General features: G+C 34.3%; 1 protein-coding gene across 3 annotated transcripts in view; it reads right to left on the bottom strand.

The window, feature by feature from the left end:
- Nucleotides 1-1,062: 1,062 nt before the first annotated feature.
- The window catches only part of CHD1 (chromodomain helicase DNA binding protein 1), a 50,520-nt gene continuing 32,789 nt past the window's right edge, over nt 1,063-18,793 (bottom strand). For 2 of the 3 annotated variants that reach the window (XM_054053914.1, XM_054053915.1), the window contains 18 exons: nt 18,155-18,303; nt 17,795-17,891; nt 17,614-17,709; nt 16,536-16,712; nt 16,198-16,358; nt 14,965-15,006; nt 14,174-14,304; nt 13,613-13,751; nt 12,751-12,901; nt 11,679-11,801; nt 11,156-11,296; nt 8,846-9,109; nt 8,286-8,426; nt 6,046-6,224; nt 4,194-4,290; nt 3,931-3,988; nt 2,834-3,044; nt 1,063-2,642 (listed from right to left, as the gene is read on the bottom strand). In XM_054053914.1, the coding sequence (XP_053909889.1) occupies nt 2,279-2,642; nt 2,834-3,044; nt 3,931-3,988; nt 4,194-4,290; nt 6,046-6,224; nt 8,286-8,426; nt 8,846-9,109; nt 11,156-11,296; nt 11,679-11,801; nt 12,751-12,901; nt 13,613-13,751; nt 14,174-14,304; nt 14,965-15,006; nt 16,198-16,358; nt 16,536-16,712; nt 17,614-17,709; nt 17,795-17,891; nt 18,155-18,303 (2,721 nt within the window). In that variant the 3' untranslated portion in view covers nt 1,063-2,278. The remainder of the gene's footprint in view (nt 2,643-2,833; nt 3,045-3,930; nt 3,989-4,193; nt 4,291-6,045; nt 6,225-8,285; nt 8,427-8,845; nt 9,110-11,155; nt 11,297-11,678; nt 11,802-12,750; nt 12,902-13,612; nt 13,752-14,173; nt 14,305-14,964; nt 15,007-16,197; nt 16,359-16,535; nt 16,713-17,613; nt 17,710-17,794; nt 17,892-18,154; nt 18,304-18,793) is intronic. The other variant, XM_054053916.1, reaches the window with a different exon arrangement.

Genomic DNA, 18,793 nt, shown 5'->3' on the forward strand with positions numbered 1-18,793 from the left:
TTCCTTTTCTCCGGACTAAACAGTCACAGTTCCCTCAGGCACTTTTGTGCTCCAGACCTTTCACCAGCTTCACTGCTCTTCTCTGGATGTGGTCCAGCACCTCAATGTCTTTGTAATGCAGAGCCCAAAACTGAACACAGTATTAAATGAGGGCCTCACCAGCACTGAGTACAGGGGATGATCACTTCCTTCGCCCTGCTGTCCACGCCATTTTTGATACAAGCCACAATGCAATTGGCACTTATCCAACTGGACACACTGCTGGCTCACGTTTAGCTGACTGTGAACCAGCCAGGTCCTTTTCTACTGGGCAGCTTTCCAGCCACTGTAGCCACCAAGAAAGTATTTTTTGTCCTGCTCATTTCAGACACCTGAGGTACCTTTAACAAAACCAGATGCAGACTAACCATGTCATGCTACAGTCAGCCACAATGCCATAATATAGCTACATGAATGGTGAACTCAGGCTTAGTGTAGGATTGCTCTATCCTCCACTGTTGGATCTATGCACTACCAAAGCAGTAAGAATCAGTCAGTAGTTGGAGAGGGTCCAAATTCTAGACTTTTACCACTGGAAGACACATAGCATACATGCATAACCTCATCACACACACCACTCCACTCCCTAAAAACTCCTTAAGTAATTAAGGTTAAAAGCAGAACAACTCAAATACATACAAATCCTAGGAAGATAACGAGTTAAGAAATGAAGCAGCATTCATCGAGTCTCAGCCTACTTTAAAAAAACTTAAAATTTGTGCTGCAACTATGTTCACAAAGATTCTACCAGTTAATCTGTGGACAGATTTTGGTTCTATATTAATGCTTTCACATAAACCTGTTTAATTTGAAAAAGTGCTCAACATTGGAAAAAGAACAAGAGGAGAGAAATATTGAGAGATACAGATAAAGCTCCAACCACATGCCAGGCTAGATAATATTCCCTAATTATCACATTGCACATTAAAATTTAGTATACAAGAGTTTAATGTTTTTATGGGTAAATCTGAGAAAAAGTAGCACTGCAGAGAAACTCATAGCAGAAAACTACAAGAGCCCAAATATCCTTTTAGTTTATATTTAATTTGTCAGATAGAAGTTATCTATGTACAGTTGGTGTGCATTGTAACAATTCTGTCAATAAAGTAATTAAAATCTTCTAAAATATTAACTGGCTGCATAGCACATTTGACATTATTGCCCATGTTGAAGAGGGAACACAAATGGATGTACAATAAATTTTGGCTGATTTGGATTCTGAAATGTTCAGATATTTAATACTTGTTTAAAAGCAATGCATCTGAAAAACTTCAGAGCACAGTTTAGCTCGGTATTTCTTACCATTTCATTACAAACATCACAACATTGACATTTTAATAGGAAAATTAAATGAAAAAAACCAAACCAAATCCCAAAACATGTATCTAAAGCATCCAATAAAAAAGGAGCACTAAATGGAATAAAATGTTCTCTATCCCCATTTTTACATTCTGAACAGTGATTCCATCAAGGTTTTGTTAAAACATTTAAATACACTGATTTTCATACTTGTGACAAGAAGGCCTGAGTTGGTGGAAAAAGGAACAGTCAGAAAAAGCCTGAGAGGGGGGAAAAAGCTCATTTAATTATTTTACAATAATTTACAGCCATTCCTCTGTGTGGTTTTTTTTTATTATTATTTGTTTGTTTGTTTTGTAAAAAGGCATTATAACTGATCACAAACAGGAGAAATCCTGGCTATTTTACAGTTACAGGTACAGGATTTAAATATTCAAGCTTGTGATGAAAAGCGGCAAGGTGGTCGCAGTGTACAATGTAAACAAGTAGCTTTGGAAAGTGAACAAAGTCCTTGAGAGTTCTTACTAAGAAACAAAAGAAAATAAACTCATTCCTTCCTGAAATATGAGTACAGGTCAGTGTTTCAAATCTCACTTACAAACATAATTTAAAATGTGTTCAGCCTAAAACCACTCTGATATGAAGAGTTTTATAGTAATATCCAGTCTGAAAGGGGCAGTGTGAGGTCCCTGTAAAAGTAAACATCTTCCATTTTTTAAAAAAAGAGTGCCACAACATTTGCAGCACAGTGCAGCATAAACTTTAAATACAAAAATATTTTTCTTCTGTTGGGATTATAGACCTTGTATCCTGGAAAGAAGTAACAATACTGCTACTGACAGAACATCCAGAGTCCATATCTTTCAAGTAATGTAAGGCAATTACTGTGTTAGTTTACTGTAATATGGCTAAAAGAAGGTCCAGAAAATGTCAGTCTTTGTTATGTTTTCCTGCTACTCCATGTATGTTCAGGTGTACTTCTGTGATCTGATGAGTGTTCAAATGGAGATCTGTGTCCTAAGGGAGATCTTGACCCATAAGGAGACCTCTGATCTAACGGTGACCTTGGGCCACTACCCGAAGCTCTGTGGTCCAGTTGCCAGTCTGAGTGGTACCTATAGTCTCTAGAAGATTTGTGATGGCCGTACTCCAAAGCAGAACGCTGGTCTGGATGTATTCTGTGGTCTGAATGGGAACGGTGGTCTGAATGAGCCCGGCTTTCTTTTAAACTTCCTTCCAGGTTTGACCTGTGCTCTCTGCTCCTGTAGTCATCTAACTTTCTATGTTTACTGTCACTGTAGTATCTAAAAAGTAGAAATAATTTGTATTCGTGTTACTGAACACCATTACATCAAATCAACAGAACTGCATTGGAGAGATATCATCTTCACAATTTTGCATCACACAAATAAGATGTTTTGGTGAACACTACAAGCATACTACAAAACCAGGAAGATAATGCTGAACAGATTGTAAAATTGCTGAAGAAACTCACCTGCTGTCTTGCTTGTAGTGATCCCAATCTCTGTGATCTTTTCCATTGCTGAAGGCTGAATAGGGCCTTTTCCTGGAGTCATTTTTCTTGTATGCATCTCCCTGATGCCTGTCTTTATGGTAATCATGGTATTGTGAAAAATGTCTATCAGAAGAGTAACTGTCCCTGCTACTGTCATCGTGATTTGTATTCTCCCTCAGTCTTTCCATATCTGTTTAATAAAGCAAAGGTTAAAATGAAGTATCATGAAGTGTTTTCTTCACCCAATTCAAACAGTACTCTTACCTGTCCAATGTAAAGCAGTATGAAAATGACATCATATTTTCACAGGAAGGCTAAATAGTTGAAAGACAAATGCACTAAACTCAGAAGTAAAAGGAAAGCAAGCTAGAATGTGTATATGTAGGACTTGGAAACTAAACTTTTCAACCACTCTGTTCAGTCTGTGAAGCTAGGTGTAGTTCAAATCAGCAGTGAGTAAAGGTGCCTTTAGGAGAGCAATTTTAGACAGAATGGTAGCAATTTCCTCACTAAAAGAGGATGGCTTTCGTAAATGAGTTTTAAAGGTACACCTCGTTAATGGAAGACTTTCACTGGTATTCCTAAAATACAACGTTGATTTTAAGTCCATGAAAATATACTCAAAAGTGTTACATAACACACGATAAAAGCAAATATTACGAGAAGGCAGGTCTGGGAGCATTAAAAAAAAAAAAATTAAATCAGTGTTATTGTCAACAGTATAAGCTCATGTAACTACAAACTACAACGTCATAGAAAAGCTTGCTTTCTTATATGGCAGTGACATTACAAAAGCTACAATCAGGCACAGAATTTCCAAGAAATTTAGAGGTTTTGAGTGGACTTCTCTCCCTCCCCAAACTAAAGCACAATGCTTCCAAAATTTTTTGAGCAGTTGGTCAAATAACTTGCTGCTAACAAGTCTGAATACCAGTTTCATTCTGCATTCAACTGGATTTCATTGGCCTACCTCTACGATACTCAGCAGTGTGGGAGACAGATCTAGGAGATATGTGAAATGAAATAAACATGAAAACTGACATATCTAACACAAGACTACATTTGATGTTTCTTACCTGGATTTCTAATTACATGTGTATTCATATTGCTGCTAATATTCTGGTCATTGTGTTGCTAAAACAGAGAAGTATAAAAATTCATTTTTTAAATCCCAACGTTCATCTGATTACATTAGAAAAATATCCTAACAAAAGACACTACTTTACTAAAAACACAAATGCTACTTGGAAATATATTTAATTCCTTATAATCCTTTAATAAAATAATTATAATATTTAAAATATATGTTTGTGGATTTGGAAAGGGTCTGAAACATTACCTGGGACTCGTGGCGTTTTTTGATTGCATGTTTATACAATTTGTGCAGCTTTCTTGCATCAAATTCTGTAAACTTAGAGACAAAAATCCACAAATTTCTGAGGAAGAAGAAAAGAGAAGTTAGTCTTCTGTATATTTGTTTTTCTTGTATTATGCAAAAGAACATGATTTAATGAATTATTTGAATAATACTTTAGTAAACACAATAAAATTTAAACAGAATTGCCTAGTTGCAGAGCAAACATTACCATTTCAAACATTTGAAAGATTAAGTCATTTAACAATTTGTGACTCTGTAATGTTTACTGTAAGTACTTCAGAGTGCAGTGTATGGGAAGTAGTACTAATAGCAACTATGTTAAGAGACTGATTTGTGTAACTGCTTAAAAATGTAGCTATCAGTTTGTATATATCTTCTGAAAGTTCAAATTTTGAGTATTTACCACTTGGTAAATAAGCTAACTAAGTTTGTAAAAAAACCTTGAGATCTCTTACAGTGCAAGACATTTGACCTACAAGCCTACTGCATGAAAATATCACTCAGAGGAATTTTCCACAGAATTCCAAAGCCTGGTCAAAGCTTTTGAAACCGAATGAGAACTATCAAAGAGCATCACAATAATTCTGTGCTAGAAGGAATGAAAGAACAACAAATCACGTCTTTCACTGTCTAGAAGCTAATACCCTGAAGAAAACATTTGCTTCTATGATCACAGGTAGCAGATCTAAAATCTAGAATTCTTGTAGTCAAATTTACAGGAGGAAAAGAGACTACAGAATACTAATGTTTAGAAGTATCTGAAGCATACAAGCTTAGGAATCCTGCTCCTTCACTGTCATTATTTAAAAATTACAACTTTGGTCTACAGGTGTGCAAAAAGAGACAACGAATCAATGGTGTGGCTAATGAAACTTCTATAATTTTATATAAGTTAAATAGCTTAACTGTACTTCTCCTTATCAAAGATAGCTGAAATACATATTTTAATAACTACATAGCATTTTGTAGCATTATTGTTAATAATCTATAACAAGTTTTCACTTAACGAAATACAACATTTACCAAAATGTACGATGTGAATCTTGCTTTTGTATCTCAGATCACCTTACTATTTTGAAGTACACGAAGTAAAACCAGCAGAAGCATTCAACACTAACAGAAGTCTTCAGAAAATGATTTTTTTATATGGAAGTGCAGGATGTATTTGCAACCATAAACGAATAAAGTGCATGTTCTGATAAAGGGAACTCAAACTGCATTAAGAACTTAACAGTGAAATACCAGAAGTTTACAAATCAACAGTTTTCTTTTTTTTTAAACTGTCACCTCATAAAGATCCGAGCTCTTCTCTCTCTTTTTTTTTACATACATCTGAGTACCATACTTCTACCACATAATAGTTAATAGATAATTTACTTTAAAAGGAATAAAGAATTCTGCAACTCAAAGTTATACAAAGTTCAACAAAATATCGAACTGCTGTCTTTAGCAGGAATGAAAAAAATAAGAAAAGCATCAAAATTGAAAAACAGATCCTTAAAGGACAAGAAAACTTTAAGAAAGCTTTTCCAATAACACTGTTGAAGTAAGAAGGTAGCTCAGGTTTGCTTTTTTCCGAAGACGTGATATGACTCAACCTACTGGACAAAATGCATTGCTACGCAGTATGAAAAGTCAATCCATTAGAAGTCAGAACCATCTCTAACCATCTTTTTATACATTACCATTCAAAACAGCTGAAAAATACAAGAAAGAGAGAATAAGAAACAAGAGAAAACTGAAAACTATTCTACTTAGCAGAAACAATTACAGATTTTCCTTTTTCAAGAAAAAACAAGGTTCTCAGTCTTACTTTCTCCACTGTTTAATTTGTTCAGGATTTGTGTACTCCTTTAGACATTCAGTTATGTGATCCCCAATTTTGATTAGACATTGTCTAGTATGTTCCAGTTGCTCTCTTTCAGAAAGGCCCTTCTCTGGTCGATCCAGCTGTTTCAGTGCTGCTTTGACAGGCCTCATTCTTTCTTTGCACTGTTAAATGTGAAAAAGGAATGTATTAAAAGAAAAAAAAGAATTGCAAGACATGACCTTCACTTTACTGTGGTATTTTTATATTTATATATATAACGCACACACATATGCAAAGACAGTATTTTTAACAGGCAAACAGAACACAAGATTTGCTCACAGCTCTTAAGTATGTTCTATAAATTTCTTCTGGAAAAAGTTATATTGTAAACCTAGTTGGAAATGTAGTCTTCTAAGAAAGCATTACATTGTATAAAATACAGACATCAAGGATCTACGAAAGCACTAGTTTAATGTAAGTGATTTCCTGAAGAAAAGGACTCATTACAAGTAAATTTTACAATCAGAGAACTTTCAGCACAAGCATGTAGGACAAGAGTTACTTTTTAGCATCTTGAAAGCTATACAAATGCAATGTCAAAATTAAATATAAGTGTTCAGTGCAGTTGAAACATACTTTCTGCAGCTCTCCATTAAGCGCAGGATGAACACTGCTTGTCTTAAGGAGTTTTAAAATTTCAGACTTATACAGATCATAGCAGAACTTGTGCTAGCTAGAGTAAAGCTAGATTGGGCATACCTACATTAGTAACAACAGCAGTGGCAACACAGATATATGTCATATGTATGTTTTTTCATTTTTCTTTGAATCAGATTTTTTAATCATAAATCCAGATAAGCCAGTTAGCATAATTTAAATTACAGACACTTGCTTAGGAATACCATCCAACTACAATGCCACTCTCTCCACATATACTGTCCTTGTCACAAAGAGCCAAATTAGTTAAGCTTGAACAATTGACAGTAGTGATTTCCATTTGAAAGTGTAGTTAAATATGCTAATTAGAGTGCATCTGAACATGGCATAATAATTAAACACACATTCTAGAACAAAAAATCTGGACAAAAAATAATGACCCAACCTAGAATTACTTTCAGTAAGAGGAAAAGGAGGTCTGTAGATGAAAAGTATTTTTTTTTAATGGAATGAAATATCACCATTGCCATGTAAAAATCTAGGGACAACTCAGAAAAATTAGGGAAGCTATTCCATTACCAGCTCATGTCTCCACATAACCATGCATAGCTGCATTACATATTGGACTAGCCAGAGCTTAAAGTAACCTTTTAAAGACAGCTTACAGAGTGCACTGTTTAAGCACAGAAGTGATCAGGAAATACAACTGCACATGGAAATACTAAGTGATTTTCTGTCATTGAACCACACAAACACATCCATCTGAATTACTTATTGCTCATTTTGGAAACTACAGTAGAGTTACTTGGAATGTTTAGAGTAAAACCATACACAGACCAGTCACTGCCATACTGAAGAGAATCAATCCTACTTGTAGGTCATAGCCAGTACCCATTACACCTGGCTGTCAGAAATAAACAACTTTTGAAATCTGAGTGACAAAACATTTACAGGAAAGTAGGTGCTCAAAAGTAGCTAACACCTTTCCAGTGGCCCCAGATGACCACATAAATTATGTGTATGTACTGTTTTTTCTATAATATTGATTCTGTTATTAGTCAGAAGGAATGATTAAATGGAATTCTTTTGGAGAAATTACTCCAGTAAGGTATTTATAAGGGCCTCAGCATTTGCTTCTTCCTGTGTTTACTGAATTAAGTCTGTGATACTTCAGGAGGCAAGTGCCGAAACTTAATTTCACTTGTTATTTTACAAAGCAGAAAGGCACATATAAAGTGAAGCTGGAGAGACTCCTGCAGCTGCACTGAAGTTCATTAATGTCCACACTCAAGAAGTGAGATATGCGTCTCGATGAGGTATCTTTATAGTCTATAATCTAAATCTATTGGCATACAGACCACTGGATATATTTTCCTACTATCCTGCATAAATACAGTAAACAACAAAATAAAACTGCTGGAATGAAGATAAAGATTAGTGTAGTACAGCATCAATAACATTCACTGATCTGAGTCTTTACTTGGAAAAATATCACCTGTGTTACTGTGCCCAATAACATGATCAAGAACATGAGAAATTGTCCTCATTTAAACTAGAAACACTTAAATTATCAAAAAGGGACTTACCACACTAAAAGTTTTCTGATCCAGTTCTTCAGATTCTTCTGATATAGGAACCGGTTCGCTAGTTGCAGTAATATGAACTGGAGTATCCAACAATGGCGGTTTTTTATTTTTTTCTTTATTTTCAGATTTGATTTCATTTACCTAAGAACAAGATATAAAAATATCTAAGAAAACTTTATTTTGGCCCTGGAATGATCCTATAATATATGACAATACCCATAACTACTGCATTCTCTTCAATAACAAGAATAAAATCTATGCTGACATTCAAAGTCAGTACATTTTACTTTCTCTGTGGAATGGAAAAGGAGAATGGGAAAGGAATAAAAATTTCTTGCACTCTCCATCCATCTAAGATACATATTGCCGAAGATGTAATTTCTCATTGCATATGCCTTTCATCATGGTTTCAGGTAGTAAAACCAGAACTTGATAATCACGTACAATGCTTCCAATGAAATGACAGTTGATCAGATCCAAAATACCCTCTCATCTCAAAATCATTCATGAAAACCTACTGGCCTTTTCTAGTGCTGTATAAAATAAGTAAACCTAGTTACCTTCTCTTCCTTTACTTCTTTTTCTTTCTGTGTGGAATCTTTTATTTTGTTTTCTCTCTTTTCTTTAATATCTTTTTCTTTTAATTCTTTCTTATCCTCTTTTTCTTTTTTCTCCCTTTTCAAATCCCTCTTATTTTCCTTTTCTTTTGTCTCTCTTTTTTCTTCAGCTTCCTTCTTTATACCAATATCTGGCTCAGGCTTTTCTTCATTTTCTTTTTCTGCTTTAATTTTTTTATGTGGATGTTTCACTGAAACAATCTCATCCTGCAATACGCAAGCATATATGTCACATCAAACTGAGTTCCTATCTATAAAAGTTTTGCAACCGTCAGATTAGAACAATTTTATCTGTCTTTTTCCTTTTTGGACATAGATTTAACACCTATGCACTAAATTCAGTTGTAAAGAAAGATGAGAACTACTCACTCACTTGATGTGACAAAGCAAGTACTGATTTGGCAGTAGGACTAGGGGTGAGAAATTATGTCCACTTACCTCAGAATTAATTTAGAATTCTGTGCCTCTAAAAGGTAGGGAAGTTTGGAACTGCTAAGAACTGCTAAAGAAGAAAACTAAACTGATTGGTCAGGACACAGGATAGGGATGTTAGAAGACCTCTGTTTTAGTTAGCTTTGTTTAGTCCTAGCTTTAGTCCTAGTCCTTAGCTTTTTACCAGTCCTATAGTAAACATTCACAGATGCTCAACCAGAGTCCCAAATTTCTCTTTTTCCAGAGGTTTTCTTTTTACTAGATTTAAAAAAAGGTCTTAGTTACACATTGTTGATAGGGACCCATTTAATTAGTTACTTAGATGAGGTATCAAGTAATTAGCCCAACCAGGACTTCAATGTCTAGGTATGATGGAAACTTCATAGCAAAAACCCAACCACTTCAAGAGTTTCCTGAATGTTCTAGCAGTTAAACAGCTAAGTTTTAAATATTGTATACAATATGGCAGCTAATTAGCTAAAGCCAACAGTTTAGGTGGTTAAAACTAATTTTTAGTCCAGTTTTCAGAAATGCAGTTGCTAGTCTGTGTCCAAAAGTACTGAAGTGATGTATATCTGTTATTAAGTATATAAACGGTGGCAGCATTCTAGACACTTCCCCAGAACATAATGAGGCAATCAACTGACTTGCAGGGTCTTCTGCTTTGAGAGCAGATGAAGTCAAACATTCTTTTTTTTAAATAGTGTCTGAACATCTAACTTGGTTAGTTTCAGAATTCTGTTGCCCGTGTTAATTTACTAGAAACTGTGACAACACTTAAGAACCCTTAAGTTCTACATTACTAACAAATTGTTGTATCTATAAGGATAAGCTAGTCTACTTTTAGTTTTTTTATTTTTTTCAGGCTTTATATTTTATTTTTCATAGTACAATATGAACTAATATAGAAATGCTTTAGTAAGAAGACTTCTTTTCATAAATGTACCATGGCTCTTCTAAGGCTGACTCGGTTTTAACTGCTTCATGTTAGTATTTTTGAATTGACAATCACATTGTATTGTATTAGCTTAAAATGGTTATGTAAGACACTTCAAGTTAATTTTAAACCAAACAGTATTTTATACATATACATGTAGTATTATTATACATATAGATTTGGAATGATTTATTTCAGCTACTTTCAAAGTAAAAAAAAATAGGTGTGACACAGCTCTAAACTTTATCTAAATTTTTATCTCCAGTCATTTCTGCTATGTGATGTTGGAAATAAAGGCCTAACAAAAGCAGAAGCCTAAAGGAATGAATGCACTAGAAGTATCAGAACACAACGAGGTTAAACAGTCAGTTAAATAAGTCTTTTTGAATAATGAAAGCCATGCCATATCCAGAAGCTTTCACATGCAAACCTTGAAACACCATTTACCCATAGTGCTTATTCTAATTGACCATGATGGTTTTTTTTCCTGAGCCTAAAAAACTTCACCTCAATAATCACTATCAGTAGTTGACATTACCCAGAAACATTAGTTCTATGATTGTTACATTAGATTTGCATTTCTAGCAAATATAATGCTGAAGTCTTTAAAGAATGCTGAAACTGAGCAATGCCACTTGGACCACAACGTTTTTTATAGGATAATTTGGCAAACTACTCATGATTCCTCAGCTGCTGGTTTATCATTAAATTAAAATAGATTCAGTCTTTCACATGCTTGTACTTTTCCAACAAACTGTACTGGCCACAGAAAAAGGATGACATTCAGGTGCTTTGATTTTATTAAGTCAAGCAGAAGATAAATTAGAAATCAATACTAACAGGAAGAACTGAATAGACACCTTTACTATATGAAAGATATTTACCTTGCTATCCTCATCATCATCATCCTCATCAGACTTTTCCGAGGGTTGTGGTGAAGAATCACTCTTTATTTCTTCTTTTATTTTTGCAGCCTTTATCACCTTGTTCTTCTTAGTTCTTGTTTTCCTCCTCTTTGAACTGCCCTGAATGCAAATTGGTCTCTTTAATATGTCAACTGACAAGCATCTTTGCGCTACAGTTGCCAAAAAAGTTTATGATTGAGTTTTTTTTTTGTTGTTGTTGATTTTTTTTTGTTTACATCAAATAGAGGGTTCATTTTATCTTATTCATTGCCACTAGTGGCCACCAAATTTCTCAGAAGTGAAGGCAGACCACAGTGCAACAAGCAGAGAATACATACAAATAATAAGAGAATGATACAATATGAAACTTGTAATTAATTTATTGAGTTAGTGTCATGTAGTGTGATTAGCAAGTAGAAAGTAAAACTACAAAAGGAAAAAGAGCAGACATGCCCATAAGTATACTGTTTTATCTCACTAACAAGCACCACATTTTACTTACTGCCCCAGCAAGCCTTTGTGCTTCCTTTCTTGCAAGGTCTTTATTCAGTAATTTAATGAGGTAGTCTGCACGGGTCTGTAACTGCTTCGCCTGGGGTTTCTTATCTGGATCATCAGGCAAAATCTGAGGAGAACAATGGTAGTATTGCACCTATGAGTCTGGAAGATGCTAGCTTGGAGCACACAGAACAGAAAAAGCTGCCTAAAAGAAGGTGGAAAACAATTTGCTCCAACTATACCTAGCAAATGCATGCTTGAAGCAATGGAAAATCTCTGAAATGTTTCAATTTCTCTCCTATCACACAGCCAATGCAGAGTCTTGGCAAATGCCTCACAGTTTAAAACAAACTCAAGAAACTAGCCTCATTTCTGTTTCCACTCTAATAGTCTACTAACTACTGGTTCTGCCTCATTCATTTTCTAAGTGCAGCACTCACTATAGGATACTGCAGAAGGCAAAAATATAAATTAGTGGTTTCAAAAAACAGGTAAATTAATGGAAGGCATGAGTAGGAATCATTACTAAATGAATTTGGACACAACCCTGGCTCCTCAAACTATAGGCTGCTAGCAGCACTGTCAAAGTTTACTTCATGCCAGTCTTTTCCTCGGTACTTGTTGCTCACTATGGCTAAAGAGCTATTGCATAAATTGTAGTGCAGCAATTTTCACATCGTGAGCAAGCTTCAACTGAAGACCCAGAACTTAAGCAGGCATGGGAAAACCAAACCAAATCTCTAGAAAAACCTCCCTTCTAGAAGTTCAAGAATACAAACCAGAAAAAAACCGGAACATCTAAAATACAGAAGAGAAAGACTGAAAAGAAAAATTTAATTTACAGAAGTCCAACTACATGGAAATATGGCAACAGAATTGACTGCAAGAAGGCACACTTCAATTGAATACACAAGACCTTACGATCTAATAATATACCACAAGCAGGATACTAAGAAATAAGACTGATGTATGCCTCTATAATTCTAGTTACCGTAAAATAACCTCTTTCAATAACTTCTTAGTAACTTCATTACCTAAACAAAAAGAGTCCTTGATGAATGTTGTAGATGACATACCTTCTGTGTCAAACTAAGATCAGGATCCATTTTTATCATTTCCCAGCTGCCATAACCATATTCATAGATGCCTATTAACAGATTGGAATCATCTTCCTTACCCCAATCTATATCAAAATGAGCAGCCTTGGTGTGGCATGGGATGACATATCTAGCACAAATAAATTAGAAAGACAAATAAAGGGTTTTTACTCATGAAGCTTAGCAAGGAGAAAGAGAACATACTAAAAGTGATGTAGCTAGATATATTTCCTCTGCTAATTAGCTGGTATATTTAGAACATTAATCCAAATATTTATTGTTATATTTTCTTTACATTTCCATAAAATATTTATAGAAATCAGCACTGAATTGTGTTTTAAAGCTGATCAAGACTAAAATATGAAGAAACAGAGACATCTATGGCCATGAGCTGTGTCATGCAGTTGGCTTACCATGAATACAAGCATCAATCATCATCCACGTGTGACTGCTAACTAAACAGATAGTTTAAAGATTGTGACAGGGTGACAAGGGAGGGTACAAACAACTGCTGCTGTGCTTTTACAGATGCTGCTTTCCCCTCAAGCAGAGATGACACATACAGCAGCTTCTTAGCAAGCCTGAATTACAGTTCTGATTATTACCAAGTGAATACACTCCTCAGTGAATATAATTGAGAAGCCAAAGCTGGCACTGGCTTCTACACCAAGTGAAGAAAGAATAATAGATGTTGGGCAGGTTACCCCTGCCAGTCCTTACCGGGAACAGAGGGACAATGCTGTGATTGAGCTTTGCGTCACAGTTGCCTGAAAATAGCTAAGAAAATGTGAAAAAAAGCTTTTTACATTACTACTTCCTTTATAAAAAGTAAAATCAATACCTTTTCCTTTCTTCTGGATCTGAAGGAATGGATTTGTGCAATGGTGCCAACTCCTCTTCGTGAGAGATGACTAGCTTAGCATTCACCTGCACTCCTGAGATTCGGAATGTTGGGCCTTTAACTTTCCCAAGTCTACCCCCTTAGAATAAACGACAAAGCTATTAAAATATTTACCTTTACAAACATCATATCAAAAAAACCGCAAAAACAACAAGCAAGATTGATGCTATAGCAGCAACATCTCAGTTCTGCCAAATGAGTTTTTTTAACCAAATCCTTGAATCAAGCTCCAGGCACAAAAGACCTTCCAGATAACAAGAGATTACTTTTAAATTTCATAGTATAGCAAAACCAGACTGCATTCTCCAATGACTACTTACACAGAAAGGGAAAAAAACCAAGTTCCCTTACTATAATTCTCTTTTAAAATCACCCAGCCAAAATCTTTGTTTATATTGTCCCACAACAAAACTGGATTCTGTTGTGATCAGAATGCGGTAATAACTGAGATGACTTGACATTTTTATTGCTGCCCCCCGCTCCCTCCTGAACACATTGTACCTGCTCTCTCCTGTCCAGATGAATTGTCCTTTAAAGCTTTAATGCATCCATTATGTACAAGCTCTCCCAAACGTCTAAGATCTGTCTCTGATTTATCAACTAGCTCAGCATCTCTAGCTATAGCATCTAACCTGTAATAAAACAAATACACATTTTTATAGTTCTGAAACTTTAGTTATTGTGAATTACTCCTTCAGACTCTGAAACTAGAAAAATGATCAGGTAAGTTATTAGTCAACCAGACTGGCTATGCTGTGTACAATTGTAATCTAAGAGAAAAAGAATTATACAGGTATCAGAGGGCAACACAATAACTGCAAAGGGCCTTAGCCCTGCAGTTTTGAGTTGAATTACTGTACGTGTCTTTAATAAAAGGAATTACTATATGCAGTATATTCATATAGTCTATAATTATTTTTTATGAAAATAAAGATGGGAAGTTGTTTTTTTTTAAATATGGAAGAGTAAAAAAAGCCTAAAAGTAAGAAGCAACAATAAGGAAAATGCAATCTAACTTTGACAGCCCCAGTGCAATATCTGATAGGCTTTCTATAGGCTATCGAACCAAACAAATGAATTATGATCACCAGTAAAGATTAAACAAGACAGCAGGTAAAATATAAAGAAATAGAGTACGTCGTCCTACAAACGGAAAGGTTTGTTGTGTCATGTTATAATCAAGGCAAAAGACCAGACACTCTATTTCCTCTCCAGCCCTAGTTTTGGAATATTGTTTTAATTTTTATGAAAAGAAGGTTCCAAGTTGCAACAAAAATAATAAACAATTTTACCTTTCAAGAGGGCCACCAAATTTCTTGTAACTCTTGATAAACCTAGTTACAGAAAATAATTTTACCATTTAAATGCACGTTTAACTAACTACATTGGTTTAAATTGTATTACAACAATTATTCATCTTAGTACAATGTCATATAAACAATAAAAAAAAAATTGTTGAGACAGTAGGGCCGCTTAGCATACCCAGATAACCCAAGCAGAGTCAGTTTTATTAGTTTAAGAACTGATGTAAATAAAACAATAGAAGGTACAATTTATTTCAGAAATTATCGTATTAATTTCACAAGACAGAAGATTCAGCAGCTGGATGTGTCTAATCATAAAATATAATATGGATTTAGAGTACATAAAGATTTCAGAGATGTTATTATGCCTTATATTATAAAAGAAGCAACCTGCAAAAGATGATCTGAAAATTTTGGAAAATATCACGTGAAAGATACTCTCTGTAGGAATGTGTAAGTGATGGAAAGAAACTGGAAATATTCATGAAAGGAAATTAAATAAAACAAATAAAAATAATTTTAAAAAAAGAAAGACAATTTCTGAAAAAAATCAAGGCTTCAAATTACTAGTGCAAGCACAAGAACAGCCTTGAAACAAGTACAAATTGGCTGCGTTGTTAAATGAAATGGAAAGTCAAAAGTTAAAGTTATTTCTCTACAGAAAAAAAGGCTTTCATAGATTTTTAGTTTAAAAAAAAGCATATTTAATTAAAGTGTCAAGGATTTTAAAAAGAAAACAAAATCCACTCTAATTTTTGTAGTTGTCACCAAGAAGATTTACATATTCTTTCAGCACTGTAGTTTTAGAAAGAATTATGGGAAGTGGATTATTTTGGTTAAAGAAAAGCTCACCCATATTAACAACATATTTTGAGATCAATGCCTTCATGAGTTGCAGGAATTAACAAGGTAAAAATAATCAAGGATATTTTTAAAACCTAATTTTATCCCTCATTAAAACGAGTTCAAATTCTTGCCATGACAGTTCACTATGTTAGCACACAAAATACACAAAGTAAATCATTAAACGCCTAGAATAAAGATTTAAAATATTCAGATTTCAGTGAAAATAAAATGACTTCTATACTTTCAAGCTAAAAATATCATCATTAGTAATATTATTAATATCATTATTAATAACAACAAAAATAGTAAGAATAATTATTAACTGTCTTGTCAATTTAAACATGCATTCCCCCCCGCTCCCTGCCCGTATCTTACCGTCTGATCTCTGCATCACTAAATCCTTTAATATTTTCTCGAGGAATCGTTCGTGGTCTGCCACGTTTTTTTGGCCGTTTTCTTTCTGAGATGGAGTCACTATCAGATCCAGAGTATCTTCTGCTCCTGCTGCGCCTCCCTTCACTTCCATTAAAGCTTATCTGGAATTTCAGAGTAAGTAGTTCAAAACTACACGATTAACAAATAAGTAGTTTTGTCTAGCCCATACAAAATGTGTTCATAAGAAGGGGGGAAAAAACCCAACCCCAAGAACAATCCCCAAACTAATGAAATCACCAGCAACATAAAAATACAACTCAGTCAGAACCAAGAGACACCTGTTTTGCACAGTTTCTCATCCTTGGGAGCATGTATATTTCTTCAAGTTCTTTTTGTCTTTCCTCCTCTTCTATTCTTCGCCGCTGGATTTCTGGAATGATTTCTTCCCAATTTCTTGAGTTTCTTTCTGGTTCCAACTCAATATCATCTTCATCCATATTGGAAAAGTTGGCCACCTTGCATATCAGAATATATGTATTTTCATCAAATTAATACATAGCTTTATTTGAAAAAGACTAAGCAACTAATATTCTAGTGAAACAAATTTCTAGAAAGCATATTTTATAAGTTTATACACTTTATGTATTGATAAGTATGTTGTTTTATAATGTATATGAAATATAGACATATAAAATGCTTCATGAAACAATAAGTATTTTTATTCATTTATGAAACTGACACAGAATTCACATAACATGGGCTAAGATTTAAAAGATCTTTTTCTTCTTTTAAAAGTTGACTAATATAGGTGCATTATGAAACACCTTATTGATAGCTGTATGTTGTTTAGCTACCTTTAAAACTGGGCTACCCACATTCAGATGTCTCAGTTGATGTGAGATCGTGATAACATAAAACTAACTAAATATTAATATACAGTAGAAATAAAAATATGTTACTAATGAATGATGAGCAGGGGAGCTATTTAATAATCTAAACAAATACATAATGGTTTACATCTTTTTGCAAATTATAATATGCTTAACTGATAGTGCTTAAAATATCTGGCATTCAAGATTACTTCAGTAGAACTCGTTGACTAAGAAATTAAAACTTTGTGGTTTGCATTTAACAATAATACAGCTGCTTAACAACAAAGGCAGTAAATAAAACTACCTATAATTCTCATTAACCCATTCATAAATATCTCTTATTTTATTAGCAAAATACATCGTGTATGTTTAGATATTTATAGTGATGGTAGATATCCAGTATAGGTGAACAGACATTTTATTACAGACAGAGACTGAGGCATCTATTTTATAAGAATGAAGAGATGGATAGGTACACAAAACAAGTAGTTCAATTCATAAAGAAAAGCGTAATTATGGCAAGAGGGACGGCACAGAGCAGTACCTTGAACTGTGAAAGCAACTCATCTCCTACAGTCAATGGACCTGGTTCATTTTCCCGAGTTTCAGCCCTCTTCAAGATTTCATCTATATCCATTTCCTAAAAAAGAAATTTCTCTTTACAATGAAATAATTAATACATATTTTCAGTTGTTTTATCTCTGTAGTGCAGAAATACTACTTACCTGGGGCTCTTGTTCTTCCCCTTCAGGTTCTTTAAAAAGTTCCTCAGCACCAAACTTCAAAATTGCTGATAACTCCTCCTTATTAAAAGGTGTTGAGCTGAAACATATGTTCAGGAAGAACACTATCTTAATAACTTGAAAAAGTTCTCCATAAGAACGAGTCAACTAAGCTTTCTTCTTACTGCTAAGCAAAAATTCTTTATATATTAATATGCAAATAAAAATCTACAAAGACAATATTCTTCACATCTTTACTTATTTAACCTTATTCTGTCTTTCATTAACCAAGTAAAATACATTTTTACTTACTAGTCAAATGCATTTATGGGTAGATTGCTGTGAAAATAAATAAAACCCTACCTGGAAGGAGTAGAGCCTGTATGTAGTATGGTTTTCCCTGTAGTGTCCATTCTCTGAATTACTAAATGATCTAACACCATCTTTTTCTTGGCTCTTTCAAGAATATCTTCTTCTACTGATCCTTTTGTGACCAGCCGATAAATATTAACCTATGTATATTTTAAAAAAAGTAAGCAACAAGGACAGTCTTGGTGAAGACATCTTCTGAATTTGACTGGTTTCAAACATGAAATGTTAATCATGTTACCACAGTCTTTACGTAAGCACTTAAAAACACCAGAGCAGTAAACTCTGAAACTTTTTTAAACTTCAGTAATTTGGCACTAGAATTGCTACAGGTAAAACTGTCACATTTCTGCTTATTACTGTAAGTCTCCTGGAAGAAAGAAACCTGAAGAGAACTAAGCAAGGAGTATGCGACTGACGTAGCAGTTACGTTCTAGAATTACATGATGCCAGTGAATGTGGGACAGACAAGACCACAAGTATTCTTCCCTCTTCCATACACATATCATCGCTGCCACATTGTCTCTCCATAGGGAGATTTTTTTTTTAAATAGAAAGTTAAATGAACATTACTAACATTTTTGGACACATGCAGCAAGTACTCAAGACAACTGCTGTACGGAACCCTCCTGA

This window comes from Cuculus canorus, chromosome Z (assembly GCF_017976375.1).
Source record: "Cuculus canorus isolate bCucCan1 chromosome Z, bCucCan1.pri, whole genome shotgun sequence".
NCBI lineage: Eukaryota > Metazoa > Chordata > Aves > Cuculiformes > Cuculidae > Cuculus > Cuculus canorus.